Raw genomic sequence first — 16,132 nt, 5'->3', positions numbered from 1 at the left:
GTGGTGGCACAAACACCACTGCTTTGGGGAGTGTGGGGTGACAAACGTGGGGGCCAGTGTAAGACCCTACGGAAGTAGCCGCAGAACAGGAAGCGTAGGCTCTGCCCAGGGAGCTTTAAACTCAAGCATTTGGAACACAATGCTAGCTCTCCCCACAACCAGAAATAAAGAGAGAAAGAAAACACGGGAAATATCCAGGCTGCGGACGACGAGGGTGACACGCGCTCTCCATGGGCCACTGCCTACATCCCTGCCAGACTGTAATCAGAGTGGGTGGTGGAGATGCAGTTAGGGGTTCCACATGTGGTGGGGGGCCCCCCTGCGTCCCCAGGAGCTAGTCTGTGGGCTGACCCCCACCTGGTGAGGGCCAAGTCCCTCTGGTCCCTGGGGTGAGGGACACGGGTGATCATCTCACTGCCGTGTAGCTCCTGGGTGGCCTCCCCCACACCCCCGCCCCCTACGAGTGCTCGCATGGTCACGCACTGTCACCTTTCTCAATCTTGCGGCCCCCATGCCAGAGCGGATGGCGTCCATCAGGGCCTGCCTGGCTTCAGCAGGGTCTCCGGAGCTGGACCTGGCCGCTGTCCTGGACGTGGAGGGAACCTGTGTGGCCGATGGGGGCGGGGGCGGCAGGGAGGGCGGGGGCTGAAGACCAAGGTCACGCCGTCCAGGTGGCTCCGAGGATGGCTCGGCTTCCCGGAAGCTCCGCAGCTCCTCAGAGGCGAAGGATGACACCTAGCGATGACATGTGCAGTGATGAGGTCCCAGCAGGCCTTCTGGAAGGGCTGCATGCCCAGGACCTCACGGAGCCCGCAGCAAGCCTGGGAGTGGGGAGAGCTCACTGCCCATGCCTTCCTGAGAACTCCCTGACCTCCTGCCTTGCCTTGGTGGGGGAGGACAGATCCGGAGGCCGCCCAGTCCACTCTGACCAGGTGTTGGGGAGTAAAACACCCACCACGCTCTTCCTTGGATCCTGCAGCTGGAAGCTGGACGACACTGTCCTGCTCCTAAGGTCCGGGCCACCTGGGTTCCCGGGGCTCTGTCATGTCAGTCAGAGGACCAGCGACTTTGCCCTCAAGGAGAGACAGCCCTGTGGCCACACTGGGTGCCCGAGAACTCGGGAAATGCTCCATGCCAGGTGGACATGTAGGGAGGGGACAGCTGCCGGGGGCCTGGCCCCTCCCCTGCAGGGGCTGCCCCTCTGCGCCAGCCCCCGTGGTCCTGCGTTACCCACGCTGAGGGTGGCGCAGCTGACGCTTAGGACAGGGGAGCGCTGGCCCGGCTTCTGCAAACCTGCGTGGGGACCGAGTGTGGAGCATCCCGCCCCGGGACGCCCTCCTCTCACCTGCCGCAGGCTGCAGGCACCGCGGTGCCCTCGGATGGCCGCCAGCAGCGCGGAGCGCTCGCCCGCTGTCTCCGTGGAGGACGGCTTCCTGGGCCCTCCCTCGGACGTGTGCTCCGCAATCTAGAACAGTCAGTGTCGACACAGGTCACCGGGACGGAGAAATGCTAAGTGGGACAGCACCAGGGGACAACAGCACTACCTAGCAGGTGAGGGCTCTAGGAGGGTCAGACAGCCCTGAGTTAGAAGGAAGAGGTTTTCCCACGGGACGGTAGCCGAGGTAAGACTGCATGTTGACCTTAGGGCAGCTAATGAGCAAAGGGCAGGCGTGCGAGCTGCTGGTACGGCCGCTGCCCTCCTGAAGACATGCGTGCTTTGAAGTCCTGCAGACCCGAGTGAGAATCCTGGGCCCCCAGCTGCTGGCGGTGTGGCCTCGGGCCAGCTCCCCTGATTGTGCTCTGCCTCAGCTGCTCATCTATGAAGGGGAACAGATGGCTCCCAGTGCCGGGCGTTGGGGCCGAATGCCTGGCTGGGGAGGGAGTGTCCCACACTGTCCTAGTTGTTACTGAACAATGACAGCTGCCAGAGGTATGGGAACATCAGGCAGGAGTGGCCCTGGCCTGAGGCTTCACTGACTCACACCATCATTCCCGGACCAGTTAGGGGACACTCACCCCCCCCACCTCTGCACTCCCCTGGGCCCAGGTATGGACCCTTTATCTCTGACACCTTTCCCCAGGGGAGTCAGGGGTTTCAAGGCAATGGGACAACCCCAAGCCCATTGGTTTTTCTCTCTTCTGTGGTCCTCAACCCTCTAAGGCAGAGAGACGAAGCCCTCATTGGAAATTAAACCCGAGCATCTGGCTCCTTGTTCCGTTAGCCGGCCCCTCCCCCAAGGCCCCGACAATCTGCGTAGGGAGCCCCTAAGCACAGACGGATGTCAAAGGTGTGTCTATGTGCTAACGGCAGGTGTCTCGCCGCTCACCTTGCGAAGTCGGTCCTTCCCTCCCGCCGAGTGGATGGCTTCCATGAGAGCGCTGTGCAGCGACGTGTCTTTTGGGGCTGGCCTCTGGACCACGGGTCGGAATTTCTTCTTTGGCCCAAAGATGCTAGATGGCAGCGTACCATCCGTCGCAGGCATGTCTGTGCACAACAAACTGGGCTTTTCCTCGTGCTCTAGGGGCTCCTGTTGGGTGTGGTTATTCGTGCTGGACCCTCTCAGAGAGCAAGGAGGCTCGGCGTGGATGGGGACCCACCGGGAGCCATTCACCAGGGTCCTGCCCGGGGTCTGATCGTCTCCTGGGCAGGGAGGCGGGGGCTCTGGACCGTCCAGTGTGTACTTGGGGGCAGAAGCTGAGCTGGTCCCAGGGTTCCTGGTGCTCAGCTTTCCCCTGAGGCTCCAGCTTTGTGTCACAGAAACGTGATTCCTGACAGGCGGGACGTGGACACCAGCAGGACAGTCTGGAGTGCACAGCTTTCCCGGAGGGCTGCCGTCCTGTGCTCTGGGCAGGACTCCTACTGCCGAGGCTTCACTCTCGTTGGGGGAGCGTGTGTCTGGGTATGGCCTGGGGGCTGTGTCACCTCTCCTCGCGGGAGGCCGTCCGTCCAGCTCTGGTGCTCTGCCTTCCCAGGTCTCCTTGGCATGCCCATGCTTCCTCACTACATCAGCCGGGGCTTTCTGGGGCCCCATCTTCTTGGCAATGGCAGAGGCCACATACTGACTGGATGTTCTTCTCTGAGGCTTGAGAAATGGGACTTCTGTGGCGTTCGCTGCTGGCGCTTTCCCATGACCAGGGGCTGGCACGGGTGGCCGGCTTCCGCCCTCCTCTGGATGTCTCCCCTCTTCTCGATGGGCAGACTGCTGCGGGGGTGACGTCACTTGGGGGCCTGGGAGTCTGCTTTCTTGAGGCTGTGGCTTTGCTGGCGTGGCGGCAGTGGGGGTCCTCTTGGCGGAGCCCTCCGTGGGCTGGCCAGAGTGTTTCTCTAGGGAGTTGGACCTCCAGAATTCTTTGACCTTTCCAATGGGTTGGGTTCCCGAGTCAAGGGTGGATGGTGACAGGGTTGTGGTCCTGCCCCCGTTCACGTGGGGACTCACCAGATTCCCGAGCTCATCGATCTTGATGGCACCCGTTGAGAGAGAGACCCCTCTGTCATAACACCTCATCTCTGATTTCGGAGGAATGATTTTATACGTTGTGAGGCCATATCTAAGTCCGTAACTTCCCCCTGGGTTTTGGCCCCGTTGATACCACGATGGTGGTGCCGAGCCACAGCTCTTACCCTCACCTTCCATGTCTCTCACTGGCTGGGCACTTGCCTTCTTGCTGGCCTGCATCTTCCCACCGAGGGCAGAGCCAGGCCCCTCGCTGCTCTGCTTTGCATCTGGGCTGTGCGCGGGAAATGCTGCAGCAGAAGTCACCTTGGGCTCCATTTTAGTCAGATTCATAGCCTCACAGGGGCTGGATGAGGTGGGTTTGCTTTCTTTCCCGATGTCGTGGGGAGGAGCGGGTGAGCCGGGCCCTTCTGTCCTCCTTCCCTGTTGCTGGCTGTGCTCCCCCTGATGTGGTGGCGGGGGGGCTTCCAGGCCCACTGTGCCCCCTAGGTCAAAAGAACCAGCGTTGTTGTTTCTATTGGAAAACACCCCTGAATCTACAGGGTCATCGAAAACCTCCCCGATGAAGGTGACTGGGATTGTGTCCTCATCAAACTCGGGGACGGTGGCTTCTGGCACACAGGGAGGAGACACGCCATTCACGGAGCCTGTCGGCAGGCTGCTGCCAGCTTCAGAGCTCTCTTCCAGTTCTGCAAAGGAGGACAGACACACATCTTATAGACTGCCACCCTGGTACGAATCCCAAGCCAATGACTTACTGTAATCACACCCTGGCTTTGACCTTCCTGAGGTTATTTTTGGGTAAGTTGTTTAGGTACATTTTAAAGTGCCATTTCAATTTGTCACTTACATACACCTGGGGCCCCCATCTCTCCTCTGATGGCTCAAGAGAGGAGCTCTTTGCACAGCCGCCATGTCTCAAGATAAGGCATTCAGGTACAACATTTTGCCAACATCTGTAGCTTGCAAACTAGATCTGTAAGCCTGAGCCCCCCAGAAAGACTGTCTCATATGGAACACAAAGGTGGGTTTTGGGTTTTGACCTTCAGCTTACTCACATTCATCAGAAGCACCACAAACCACATGGGGAGATGTGCTCGCACATCTTGAGAGACAGATGACTAACTCTGGGCAACTACCTTAGAATTAGCCCCAAGGGACACAGTGGGTCCCCTGGTCAGAGCCAGAGGGACATGGGATGACCATTTTCGCTTTTTCAGCTCTGTCCAGCACATCTTCAGAGGACAGAAGGCCGACAAGCCAGTAGACTATGGATGAGCTCTGCACTCCGTTTCATTCTGGATTTTGTTTGAAGGCATGCCCATACCGAAATTTCTGGATTATCGCCACCGTGCGCCCTTATTTGAAAGATTCCTTGATTGTCTACTGAGATCGTCTGCATCTGCTTTGGCCATAAAGCATCACCTTCCCCACACCTATCTGTACCACAGCAAGCGTTCCACCGTGAACGGGTTCACCGCTGAGGCCGTGTGCACCGAATTTCCCTCCGAGATGTGCCAAACGTCAGCGAGCCAAGCGGTGCACGTTGTCGTCAGGGAACCTGTTTGCCTGTGTCACCCAGTGCTTCCCAAACTCATCTGGGCACTGGAGAAATTTGTTTTCTTATGTGTGTAGAATCCCCCCCAATGCACACAATCAGTACTACCCAGAGCACTGGAGCCGCAGTTCAGAGTGTCCACAGTACTGTCCCGCAGCCCTGATGGGAAGCCATTTCAAGAGCGGTACTCACCTGCCTGCCCCTCACACCCGGGCTTTCTTCTGCAGGAACTGGGTCCTCCCACCCACCTTCCCCGCCTGGAGCCATAGCAAGCATAACCCCCCAGAGCCTACGGCCGCCCAGCCCAGGACAGACGGTCGCGCTCACCTTCCAGCTCCTCATCCAGCTCCTCGAGGGTCTTCTGGAACTGCCCGGTGAGAAAGAGGTCTTCTTCGCCACTGGAGGTTATAGTCACTTCGGGTCTAGGGAAGACCAGAGAGAAAGGAATGGCGTTCATTTTTCTCTTCCTTTATTTCTTTACTCCTTTCTGGGACTCTCCAAGGAAGGCACAAAGCACAGCCAGGTTCATGCAGTTCTGTACTCCAGTTGCCCTTGGGGCTGCTGGGACGCAGTTGGGGTGTGCATGTGCGCGCACATGCATGTGTGAGCGGTAGCAACAGTTCTAATAGGGACAGTGATAACCGCCTTCCCCCAAGACTGGACAAAGCACCCCTAGGGAGGGCTGCCTGCTGTCCCTCCATTCCAGGAGCAGCCTGCACGCCCCAGGCTCCAGACACAGGACTTCTGCCCGAGTGGTCTTATGAAAAACCTTACAAGCAATTTATAAGGCAGGTAGGAGTCAAGTTGTTTACAGATAGGAAACCAGGTGCCCAGGCACTAATGGATCCGTCCAAGTTAACATGGGCTCAAACCCTGGGGGAAAGCCGGCCACCTCCAGTGTCCAGAGGCACCATGTGGCCCCACCACCTGGACATCTAGGAAGATGCCAACCCGCCTGCTGAGGGGAGCCGGAACTCGCCTTATTTGCGTCACTGGGACAATAGCATCCATGGGACGTCTAATGCCAGAACAATTTCAACGCAGCCTTTGCAAGGGCTCTTGTCTCTGTTTTGGCTGCGCGGAGAACAGAGACATGTCGAGGGTAATTGTCTATCTTCAGTGAAAGCTGAAGGTCTTTTCCGCTGATTGTTAAAATTGAGGACCAATTTCCATCATTGCTAATCAGGCTCAGCTAATGATGCATGAAATGTGCTTTCCACAATCCTCACTTACATAGCAAAGTTTGTGTTCTGATAAATGAGTCTTTCTTACTTGGTGGCTGTGTCCTTTTGGGAGCCAGGAAGCAGCATCCAGATTAGTCTCAGCTAATGTCCTCTGACAACCCGGACAAAAGGGGCTGGTTTTGTGTGCATGTGGGCCAATTAATAAGGACCGAAAAGAGCAAAGACGGCCTTTCCTACTGCTGTTGCTTGGACTGGAATTGAATGCATTTTATTAAAGCTGTGGTTTTCTCTTTTATGGACCCTTATGGTTTAAGTACATTTCATTTACATAGTTAACAAAAATATGTAGCAGAGAAAAAAATGGATAGCGCTATGTAAAATTTTATTTGCAACTGAAAACGGTACTTTTATAATGCTTGATCTTCATTTGGGATGCTTAAGGCTCAGCTAAACAAAATTCTACATGTACTTTTGCTTCAAAGTACTGCAAATACTTCAAAGCATGCTAAACCACATCGCTTCATGAGAACAGAGTGATCTTAATGAGAGTTTAATACCGATTTAAAATAAGAATCCCACTAATGCTATCATTTTATACATGTTAAACTAGAAAGTCATGGCAAGCCGATGAAATGCGGGGAAGCTGAAACCCTCACACTTGTTGCTACTGGCACGGAATGGAAATGCACATCGAGAAACAAAACATCACTTTAGCTTTGTAGGAACTTGGTTCATGAGTCTCTTTTGGTAATTTGCCTTAAGGAAATGATCCTACAGCAAGCAAAAGAGAAACAAAACTGTTCATCGATTTTATGGGAGGAATTCCAAAGCATCTAGCAACACTGCGTGTTGATTTCAAAGGGCATTAAAATCAGCCGATTTTTGAACCTGGAGTCAGTGTGGAGTCACAACTCAAGTCTTAAGGCAGCATGTTACGTGAGGAAATCAAGACATATGCATAGGGGGAGCTTGATGGTCTGGAACCAGCACACGCCCATGGACAAGGGCTGTAGAAATTTAGACCACCACCACCCACCCCTGGGATTTGTTGAAAGAATGAACTACAGGGAGTCTGCTATCCCTTTTGTCTTAGAAGTATACTCATTTTGGTACAGGACAGCTTGGACAATAGGCAATCTTTAAGATATTTTTAAAGATTTTATTTATTAGAGAGAGAGACAGAGAGCAGGGGAAGGGGCAGAGGAGAGAGAGAATCTCAAGCAGACTCCACACTGAGTGCGGAGCCTGACATGAGGCTCGATCTCACGACCCTGAGATCATGACCTTACCCGAAATTAAGAGTCGGACGCTTAACAGACTGAGCCACCCAGGTGTCCCAGTAGGTGATGTTTTAAATGGCCAAATTAAAAATAACACTTTGGGCCCTTTTCTGACCATGAGTGATAACTCTTTTTTTGCAAAGTAGTTCACATTTTTGGGATATGGTGCATGATTTGCACAGTACATTATTTTATTCCATTATCAATGCTTAACAATCCCAGTGTCTCAGTCAGCCTGAGCTGCCCCCTAAAAAGCCATCGGTAGCCAAACCCCAAGGGCTTGGGGCTCCTCAGCACTTCCCCACCCCTCCACAGTCCAAGCCTTCCTGCTGAAGTCTGGGGACCCTACCCGAGTTCTAGAGTTCTAGTCCCTCCTCCCTGCTTCTGCTCTCCTGTGTCCACCTTCCTCTGCCTGCCTCAGATTCCCTGGATGCTGTCACTCAGTCCCACTCCAAACCTCTCCCCACCTTGCACCTCCTGCGGCCCTCTGACCAGACCCTCCGATGTGGGCTGGCTTCCTTGGGGCCCTGTCTGCCCAAGGGGACGGAGTGGACACGTGATGGGAGCTGCCAGCCTAGGAGGGAGGGTCTGGCCAGGGTCCTTGGCTGGGGTGCTGCCCCCAAGGCTGTTGACCCACTTGGCTTGTGCAGCCGGCTCCTCCCGTAATGCAAAGCAGGGGAACCTGTGCTCTGGGACCCAACCTCGTGAATGTTTTCTGAAAAAACCCAAAGCCAACGTCAATGTATCTATTTTGCTTGCCAATGTAAAATCTCATGAGGGAGAGATTGAGTGATATTTGCTTTTCCTTCCTCGCCCACTGCTCTCGACTCGCCCCCAGAGGGTTAGTTAGAGATTGTAACTATTCCTCTGTCCCTGCAAAAACCAGTCCAAAGCCCTTTGTCCCTGAGCTTGGAGGTCAGCATTCTGTGGGCTAAGCAGGAGAGCCCGAGAATGTGTCCCTGGAGTCGAGAGCTGGCAAGAAGCAGCCACTTCCTGCGTAGCTGAAAGTGAACGCGCACAGATGTTCCTCTCCTGGGCACCTTCCGTGTCCCCCCACGTACACCCCAGCCTTCAGACAGTTTCGTGTTGACAGTCTGTTTTGGCGAAAGACCAAGAAAAACAAAGAGCAAACACACACACAGTGCAGACATTCTGATACAGGGTCCTACACCCTGAACAAACACGACCAGCAGCATTTTCTCACACCAAGTGCGGCCGCAGAGAACCCAGCTTGCAGTGACTTCTGCATCCAGTGTGAGGGACAAAGGGCAGGGGGGCGAGGGCGTCAGGGTGACCGAGCCCCTCATGCAGCTCACGGCCTTGCCAGCTTCTGGCGATAGGACACGTAGGAGCAGTTGTGTCAAATCAGCCCCAGATAGATAGGTTTTGGTTTTTTGTTGTCATTTTATATGAGAAAGAATAAAAGAATGTGGGCTGATTCTGACCCAATGAGGCTTGTGGGGTCATTTCTCTCCCTCTTTTTTAAGATTTCATTTATTTATTGGAGAGAGAGAAACTAGGAGCAGGGGGAGAGGCAGAGGGAAAGAGGCAGAGGGAGAAAGAGAAGCAGACTCCTCGCTGACCAGGAAGCCTGACGCGGGGCTCGATCCCAGGACCCTGGAGTAATGACCTGAGCCAAAGGAAGATGCTTAACCAATGGAGCCATCCAGGTGCCCTGGTCATTTCTCTTTCTGTTGTAGCCAAAAGAGTTTCCTTAAGTAATTTATCCAATGGCAGAATTACAAAAAAAAAAAAAAAAAAAAAAAAAAATGTCCCTTTCAGTTAGCAGTTCAATTTGTTGAGGACAACCAAACTGATTCATGCATTTTCAAAACAATTACTTGATAAACGAAAGGCAAGAAGCTTGGGAAAGTCTACAGCTGAGGGCAATCATGTGTTCAACTTCCCATTCCATTTACAAGTGTTCCAGTATTTATGGAGCTTCAGAGTTCTAGAATCACTGTGTCCCCTAAAAATAGAATAGGAGCCATACGTATAATTTAAAATCTTGTGGAAAAAAAAATAGGAGAAATAGGTGAGATTAATTTTAATTAAGTACTCTAACTTCACTTTTATTACACCCTAATTAGTATATTTAACCCAAACTTATGCCACATTATTGTCATTACGTATTATCATGTAGTTAATATGAAGAACTCTTTTCTTTACCCCAAAGTCTGTGTCTTCTACACTCCCACACATCTGCATTTGGGTCAGCTGCCTGGCAAGGGCTCAGCAGCCAAACACGGACAGAGAAACTCTATGGAGCAACCCAGTTCTGCAAAGACTTAAGAGGTAAGTATGTATGTATGTATGTATTTTTTTGAGGTTTTTTGTTTGTTTGTTTGTTTGTTTGCTTTTGTTTTGTTTTGGAGTGGTTTTTAAATGCTCCTTTGTAAACGTAGTTACATAAAAAGTATTTGGGTTTTAGGATGTGTTAAATAATTCTAGTACTCTCATAAAGTTCTAGGCTTCTAGAAGGTCTGAGATGCTTCTAGGTGCTGCTGGTCACAGAGTTCTTGTGGTTGTAGAGTCCTGGGACCCCCTGGCCAGCATCAGCCAGTGGAAAGGCAGGACCCTGTCTCTTCCAGCCCCTCCGCTGCCCCACATACCTCAGTTCCTCGATGTGACCAGAAACTCATGCCCTACAGAGCCCCACAGGTCTCATTGCTAATGTCCTCATGCCTACCACCTGCTGTCAGCTGGGGCTGAGATGGACTTGGGGATGGCCAGGAAGAGGATGGGGGGGGTGAGGGGGATGGCAGGCAAGACAGTGGGGAGGCTCCCTTCTCCTGAAGGGGCTCCACCTTCTGTACTTTGTGGCTCTAATCTGCTTTCAGTGGGGTCCTACCTTTAAGGAACACAGCCTGAAACACACTTATCCAACCTCTCACCTACTCCTGGCTGCTGTGCGGATGTTTCCAGAATTTACAGTCCCAGAATTTACAGTCCCACAATGTTGATACTCTGATAGATATATTGTCTGATTACAGCAAGACTGCCTTCCAGATTCAAAGGCTTAGAAATAACACACATTCCACTGTAATGCCCCCCAGGAAGGTAGGAGGCAAAATCCTCTCTGTTTTCTCCCCTTATCACATAGACACACTGTTTCTTTCGTTTAAAGAAGCAGATAATCAGAGCTAGATACAGAGTATACAAATCAACAAATCACCTTTCTATTCTTCCTCAGGCAACTAACTTAGCAACTAACAATACCAGCTGTCACATTTGGAAGGCTGCCAGTACATCAGGCACTCTTCTAAGAGGGAGAGGTCCTGCATCTCTCCATGCACTAAGGAAATAGATGCAAGGTCAAGTTTTTGGGGCAAGGGCAAAGCCTCCAACAACAAGCAGACATGACCCCAGGCAGTCCGATTCTGGACTTTTTCCTCTTCACATGGAGTTTTTCTTTAAGTTTCAGGAATGTTGGCTCAGGCCATATACAAAAGGAAGATGCATCTGGGAGGAGATGACGTCCCAGGATATGACTCCTGCCCTGGGCAGAGCTGACCCAGGGTCACTCCCAGGTGTCCCCAAAATAAGGGGCGATCATCTCCTGTGCATCTGTGTTTTTCTGTGCTCTTGGGCTGAATTCTTCCTTGGGCTGTTTACTGGCTGCGCTAAGTCTAGAGGAAAACTCTGGGAATGTGTTGTCCCCAGTTTGCGTTAAGTGCACAGACTTATTTTGCAGCAAAAGATTATAATTGGATCCAACCGAACGACTCAATGGAAAACATCATTTGCAGATCACAGCACATAAACGGTATTCCAATTATTACCAGGCACCACACTTGCTCTTTTTTAGAAAACTGGTATTTATTCTTGAAACTCTTGAAGAATTCAAAACCCTGGTTCCAAGGGCATTTAGGGAAGCCCAGCCAGTGGGTGGCTGTAGCAGCCGGAGCAGGGCCTCGGAATTAAGTGGAGGGAACAGAGCCGTGAACTTTAGCACTGGACTGAGTAGTTCCAGAAAGACGCTTTAAGCTGAGGCCAAAACGACAGGAGTCCTGGAGGAAAACTGACCTCCAATTTGTCAATACAGGACCCGAGGCAACCCTAGCTGAAGCCGTTCAGATGGCTTTGATGTCTACAGGGCATAGAGAAAGGAAGAAGAACCAAACAAACAGGGACCTCACTCCGCAGGGTCTTCTTACTCAGGTCACAAAGGGTCTGTGGCCACTAGCATTCTGTGACTACCTGAGAGACAAAGGGCTGGCAAAAGGATAGGGTCCTTGGGCAGAGCAGAAAGCCACAAACGCTCCCTTATCTTGCTGGGGACTGGCCCCAGCGTACATGTGCTACAAGCTGCGGGTGGCTGAGACTGTGGAGAACGGCTTTGCCACCTCTCTGAAGGCACCCCAGCCTGGGGAGACCCAGGCTGGCCAGGTTTGCCCACACCTCCCAGGGCTTGGCATTCGGAGGATGGTCTGGTCTCCTGGCCATGGCCCTGCCCAGATCATTGCTTTTGGCCACACAAGACGAACATCCTTTCTTACCTGCAGAAACTAGGTATCAGAATCACGCAGGGCAGAGCCAGGAGGCTGGATGTGGGGACCAGCAGGTGGCATTGAGAATAGGGGTGCCATCTCCTTGGAGGAGAGGTGAGGCACGTGCTTCAGGGGCACAGAGAAGTGTTGAGTGAGTGCTGCTGCCAGGTCCCCCTTTGTCCTGCCTGTCCCCCCCGCCCAGGGGGTGCGGGATGTCAGGAACCCGGGTCTACCTTACTGTTTCTCTCATCCCCATAGAACACGGGTGCTCCTGTCCAGTGTTCCAATGTCGTTTTCTGTCCAGGTGGTTGAGCTCAAGGCCGCAGCTCCACGAACAGTGCTGGGTTCTGCTCTCACACAATTTCAGCTGGATCTGGGACTGGCAACCCCCTGCCTCAGCCTGGGTTCTCATCCTACTGAGCCTGACCACGGGCTGCTCTGGATCCCTGAAATGGGCCTGGCTCACCCAGGTTCTGCAGACTGGACCTCTGACCCAATCCTGGTGCCCACTTCCCTCCACCCCTGGGTCTGGCCCCACCTCATCCTGCCCCCTCCAGCCTTCCCTGCCTTCTTCCTGCTCAGACTCTCAGTGCACCCAGAGCTGCAGACCGGACCACAGAGCGTGCCTCTGGAACACACCATGTTCATCCAAAGAGATGTTTTCTCTCCATATCCATGCAACAGAGGGGAGTGCTTGTAGAAGGGAGTACTTTCAGCTTGACAGTGTGGACAGTGGAAGGCACAGAACAGCATTTCTAAAGCAGTGTTTAATAGAGTCTTATCCCAGGAACACTGGGAGGCAGGACAGAGGGGGGCTATTGAAATGGGCTGCTTTCCTGCAGGATTTGTAAGAGGCTTTCTTATTTCACAAAAAGGAGGCTAGAGGGAGTTGCTGCACATATCTGAAGATATTTTCCAAGAGCTGTCTCACAGGAGACACCTGGGCAATGACAAGGATATTCCAAAGCTGGAAAAGAGCAGGCAGAGGGGGAAGGGTCAGGGCGCCCCTTAATACTCCGTGGAGAGCACATCTGGGAGCGGGGCTGCTCAGCACACAGACCTGTTTGGTTTGGCTTGACTGTCTGCCTTGGTTGCCAACGTGTAAAACTTGGGGGCCTCCCACAAAAATTTGGATTTCTGGCTTCTCTTCAAAAGCCGGCCATGCTGGGTCCACGATCCCTGCGGGTAAGTCTGGAAGAAGGGAGCAAGGCTGCTTTTGAGAGAGGACAGAGACTTCAGGGCTGCTCCCTGTCGTCGCTCACCTTCATTCTCTGCCTGGCCCCTGTGAGCCTCTGAGTGGAAACCCTCACTTTCTACCTGCTTCTCCGTCACTCCGAGCTTGGTGGAAAATCATACTGGAGATGAGGATGTGACACCACACCACAGTCTCGGAATCACTCTAACTTGTCAGGGGAGTGCACTCCTGCAAAATAAACTTCTTAGGTGTTCCCGGACTCAATATGGATGTTGGAGGGGAGATTGTCCCGTGTACAATGGCAAGCATTTCTCTAACTCCAGCAGGATGTCCAAGACTTCTACTCGTTTCTCACACTAAGGACCCAGAGACACCAGCCGACCCCACAGGTGGAGGGCTCAGTCCCACCGGGCTGCCCCCCACCCCCACACTTGAGACTCCAGGCTCCTGCTTCTGACCACTGAGCACTGCAAAATGGAGGCTCCAATGCCCTCCTCCTTAGGTTCAATTAATGTGCTAGCATGACTCACAGAAGTCCCAGAAAGGCTAAGGTTGGCCAGTTTATTAAAGGACATCATAAGGGATATGAGCCAGAAGAAGAGATGCATAAGGAGAGGTAGGGGAAGGGTCTTCCATGCTTCTCCAGGATCAGTCTCCCCAACCTGCTGGTGCTCACCAACCCAGAAGCTCTCCAACACAGTCCTTTTGGGGTTTTATGGAGGCCTCATTGCATCATCACGATTGACTAAGTCCCTGGCCATTGGCTGATTTTATCTCTAGCCCTTCTCCCCTCCCAGGAAGGTCAGGGAGTGGTGCTGAAAGTTCTACCTTTTAGTCACCTGGTTGGCCCCCATCCAAAGGTGCTTTCCAAAAGCCATCTCGTGAACATAACAAAAGGCCTTTATCACTCTCAACACTCAGGAAATTCCATGGTTTTGGGGAGCTGGCACCAGAAACTGTGGATGAAGACCAATTATTTATGAGGTTTATGTTTTTGTCATTTGACCAAATCGATTACTTTTTATGAATCGCAATATCGCACTAACTATGGTCATTCCCTAAAAAGTCCAAGGCAGAGTGTGGATCTCACTCTGAGACAGACAGTGGGTTAGCACAGACAGGGCTGGGAGGCGCAGAGACTACCTTCATCTTCCTTAGACCGCTGGGCTTTTGGAAGCCCAGAGAATTCATGGTGCCCCTTTCCTAAACTAACAGTAGTAATTTTGACAATGTTCCTATCTGATAACCAGGCAGTGCGTACTCTACTCCGCACACTGGGCATTTATAGGCTTATCACACCCCTGAGAGGTAGGAGGCGTTGTCTGTGTATGCACAAGCAGACCACAGGGCCTGTAAAGTTATGAGGACTCGCAAAGGCCAGGCCACTACTTAGTGCTGGCCGTGGGCCGGACAGAGCCCCCTGGCTCCCCACTCTGTGACTCTCAAATTCCATGGCTCCCGAGAGATGAGGGCAGAAAAACATGCCCTACTCCCTGCTGGGATAAAGGATCAAGTTCCAAACACTCCATGATTATCCTGGCTGTGGCCACAGGCAACATTAACTCTCCTATTTGGAAAGGAGTCAGCAAGATTTTACATCAGGGGTCAATGCTAGCAAAGCAAAGGATGACTAACATGGGCATCCCTAGGGGCCAGAATTTAAAATGTCTGATTGGCCTCAGATGTAGGGCTCAGGTGTGCAATCTCCATGCAAACTCACAGAACAGACCTGGAGATTACTGTAGAAAGCGACTTTTTTTTTTTTTTAATGTTTATTGGATGAAGAATGAAATACCATAATTTTTCTCTGCTCTCATAGATGCAAACAGCACAGGCTGACACACTGTGTATGCGTGTGTGGGGGTTGGGGAGACAAGGATGAGGGTGTGGGGGAGGAAGGGAGCAATTGCTACCTTCTAAGTTCCTGTCACATGAAATACAAACTTGGCCTTGAAATGGTCCCTAAGATTGACGAGCTATACAGTAAAACTATTAGAGGGTGTAATTAACAAATAGGCAAATGCTCACAATAAATCCTGAGGTAAAAAGAAATCAAAATAAATTATTACTGACACTGCCATGACATTAACCAGGTAAAGATTTGTGTGTTCATATGGACAAAGTGGGAGCTAAACATGAAAAATACAAAGGCATTCATTTGTTTTGGTGATCGAGTTGTGAGGTTTGGGGGAGCATTTTCCTTTTTGTTAATATTTCCATAACACTGTTTGTGTGACTGGTTCTTAAAATTATCTACAGGATGAAAAAACTGATGGGCTGCAGAGAATTAACCTTCTTAGAAGAATGAAGAACAGATAACGGCAATGGGGTGCTGGGACAAGGTCAGACAGATAAGCCAGGTCTACAGAGCAGAGAACGGGGGACATATACGTAATCCAAAGTAGGGCTGGGAGTCAGTGCGAAAAAATAGATTTCCTTCTCCACATCACACCCAAAAATAAACCCAGGTAGTTGAGAAGCCCGAATGTGAGAAAGCAACACTAAACTTCTATAAGAAATTCAGATAATCTTTAGTCCTTCAGGGTATGAGAAGGGTCTCTTAAAATGCAAAGACGATACACATTCAGGAGAAAAGGGACAAATTTAAGAATATTAAAATCAAAAAGCAATTTTTATGCAACGAGAAGACAAAGTTACATTCAAGGCACAGTCTTAAAGACTCCCTGTGCGGAGTAAAGAACTGATTGACAGAGTGAGAAGAAATTAGAGAATTTTTTAAAAAAAAGTAACGTCCCAGTTTTTGTTTTTTGTTTTGTTTTGCTTTTTTGTTTTTGTTTTTGTTTTTTTTAAAGGGCAGTCTATGGGGGTGCCTGGGTGGCTCAGTTGGTTAAGTACCTAATTCTTAATTCTGGAACAGGTCGTGTGATCTCAGGTCATGGGATCTAGCCCTGAGTCAGGCTCTGCGCTGGGCATGGAGCCTGCGTGAGATTCCCTCTCTGCCTCCTCCTC

The 16,132-nt window shown here is 51.6% G+C and overlaps 1 protein-coding gene across 5 annotated transcripts in view; it reads right to left on the bottom strand.

The window, feature by feature from the left end:
- Positions 1 to 16,132, bottom strand: part of COBL (cordon-bleu WH2 repeat protein) — a 261,854-nt gene that overhangs the window by 12,848 nt on the left and 232,874 nt on the right. For all 5 annotated transcript variants that reach the window (XM_059170611.1, XM_059170614.1, XM_059170613.1 and 2 more), the window contains 4 exons: positions 5,341 to 5,435; positions 2,328 to 4,144; positions 1,346 to 1,465; positions 490 to 735 (listed from right to left, as the gene is read on the bottom strand). In XM_059170611.1, coding sequence (XP_059026594.1) covers positions 490 to 735; positions 1,346 to 1,465; positions 2,328 to 4,144; positions 5,341 to 5,435 — 2,278 coding nt within the window. The remainder of the gene's footprint in view (positions 1 to 489; positions 736 to 1,345; positions 1,466 to 2,327; positions 4,145 to 5,340; positions 5,436 to 16,132) is intronic.

This window comes from Mustela lutreola, chromosome 4 (genome assembly GCF_030435805.1).
Source record: "Mustela lutreola isolate mMusLut2 chromosome 4, mMusLut2.pri, whole genome shotgun sequence".
Taxonomy (NCBI): Eukaryota; Metazoa; Chordata; class Mammalia; order Carnivora; family Mustelidae; genus Mustela; species Mustela lutreola.
The sequence above is the reverse complement of the archived record's forward strand: the minus strand, read 5'-3'. Positions and strand labels throughout refer to the sequence as shown.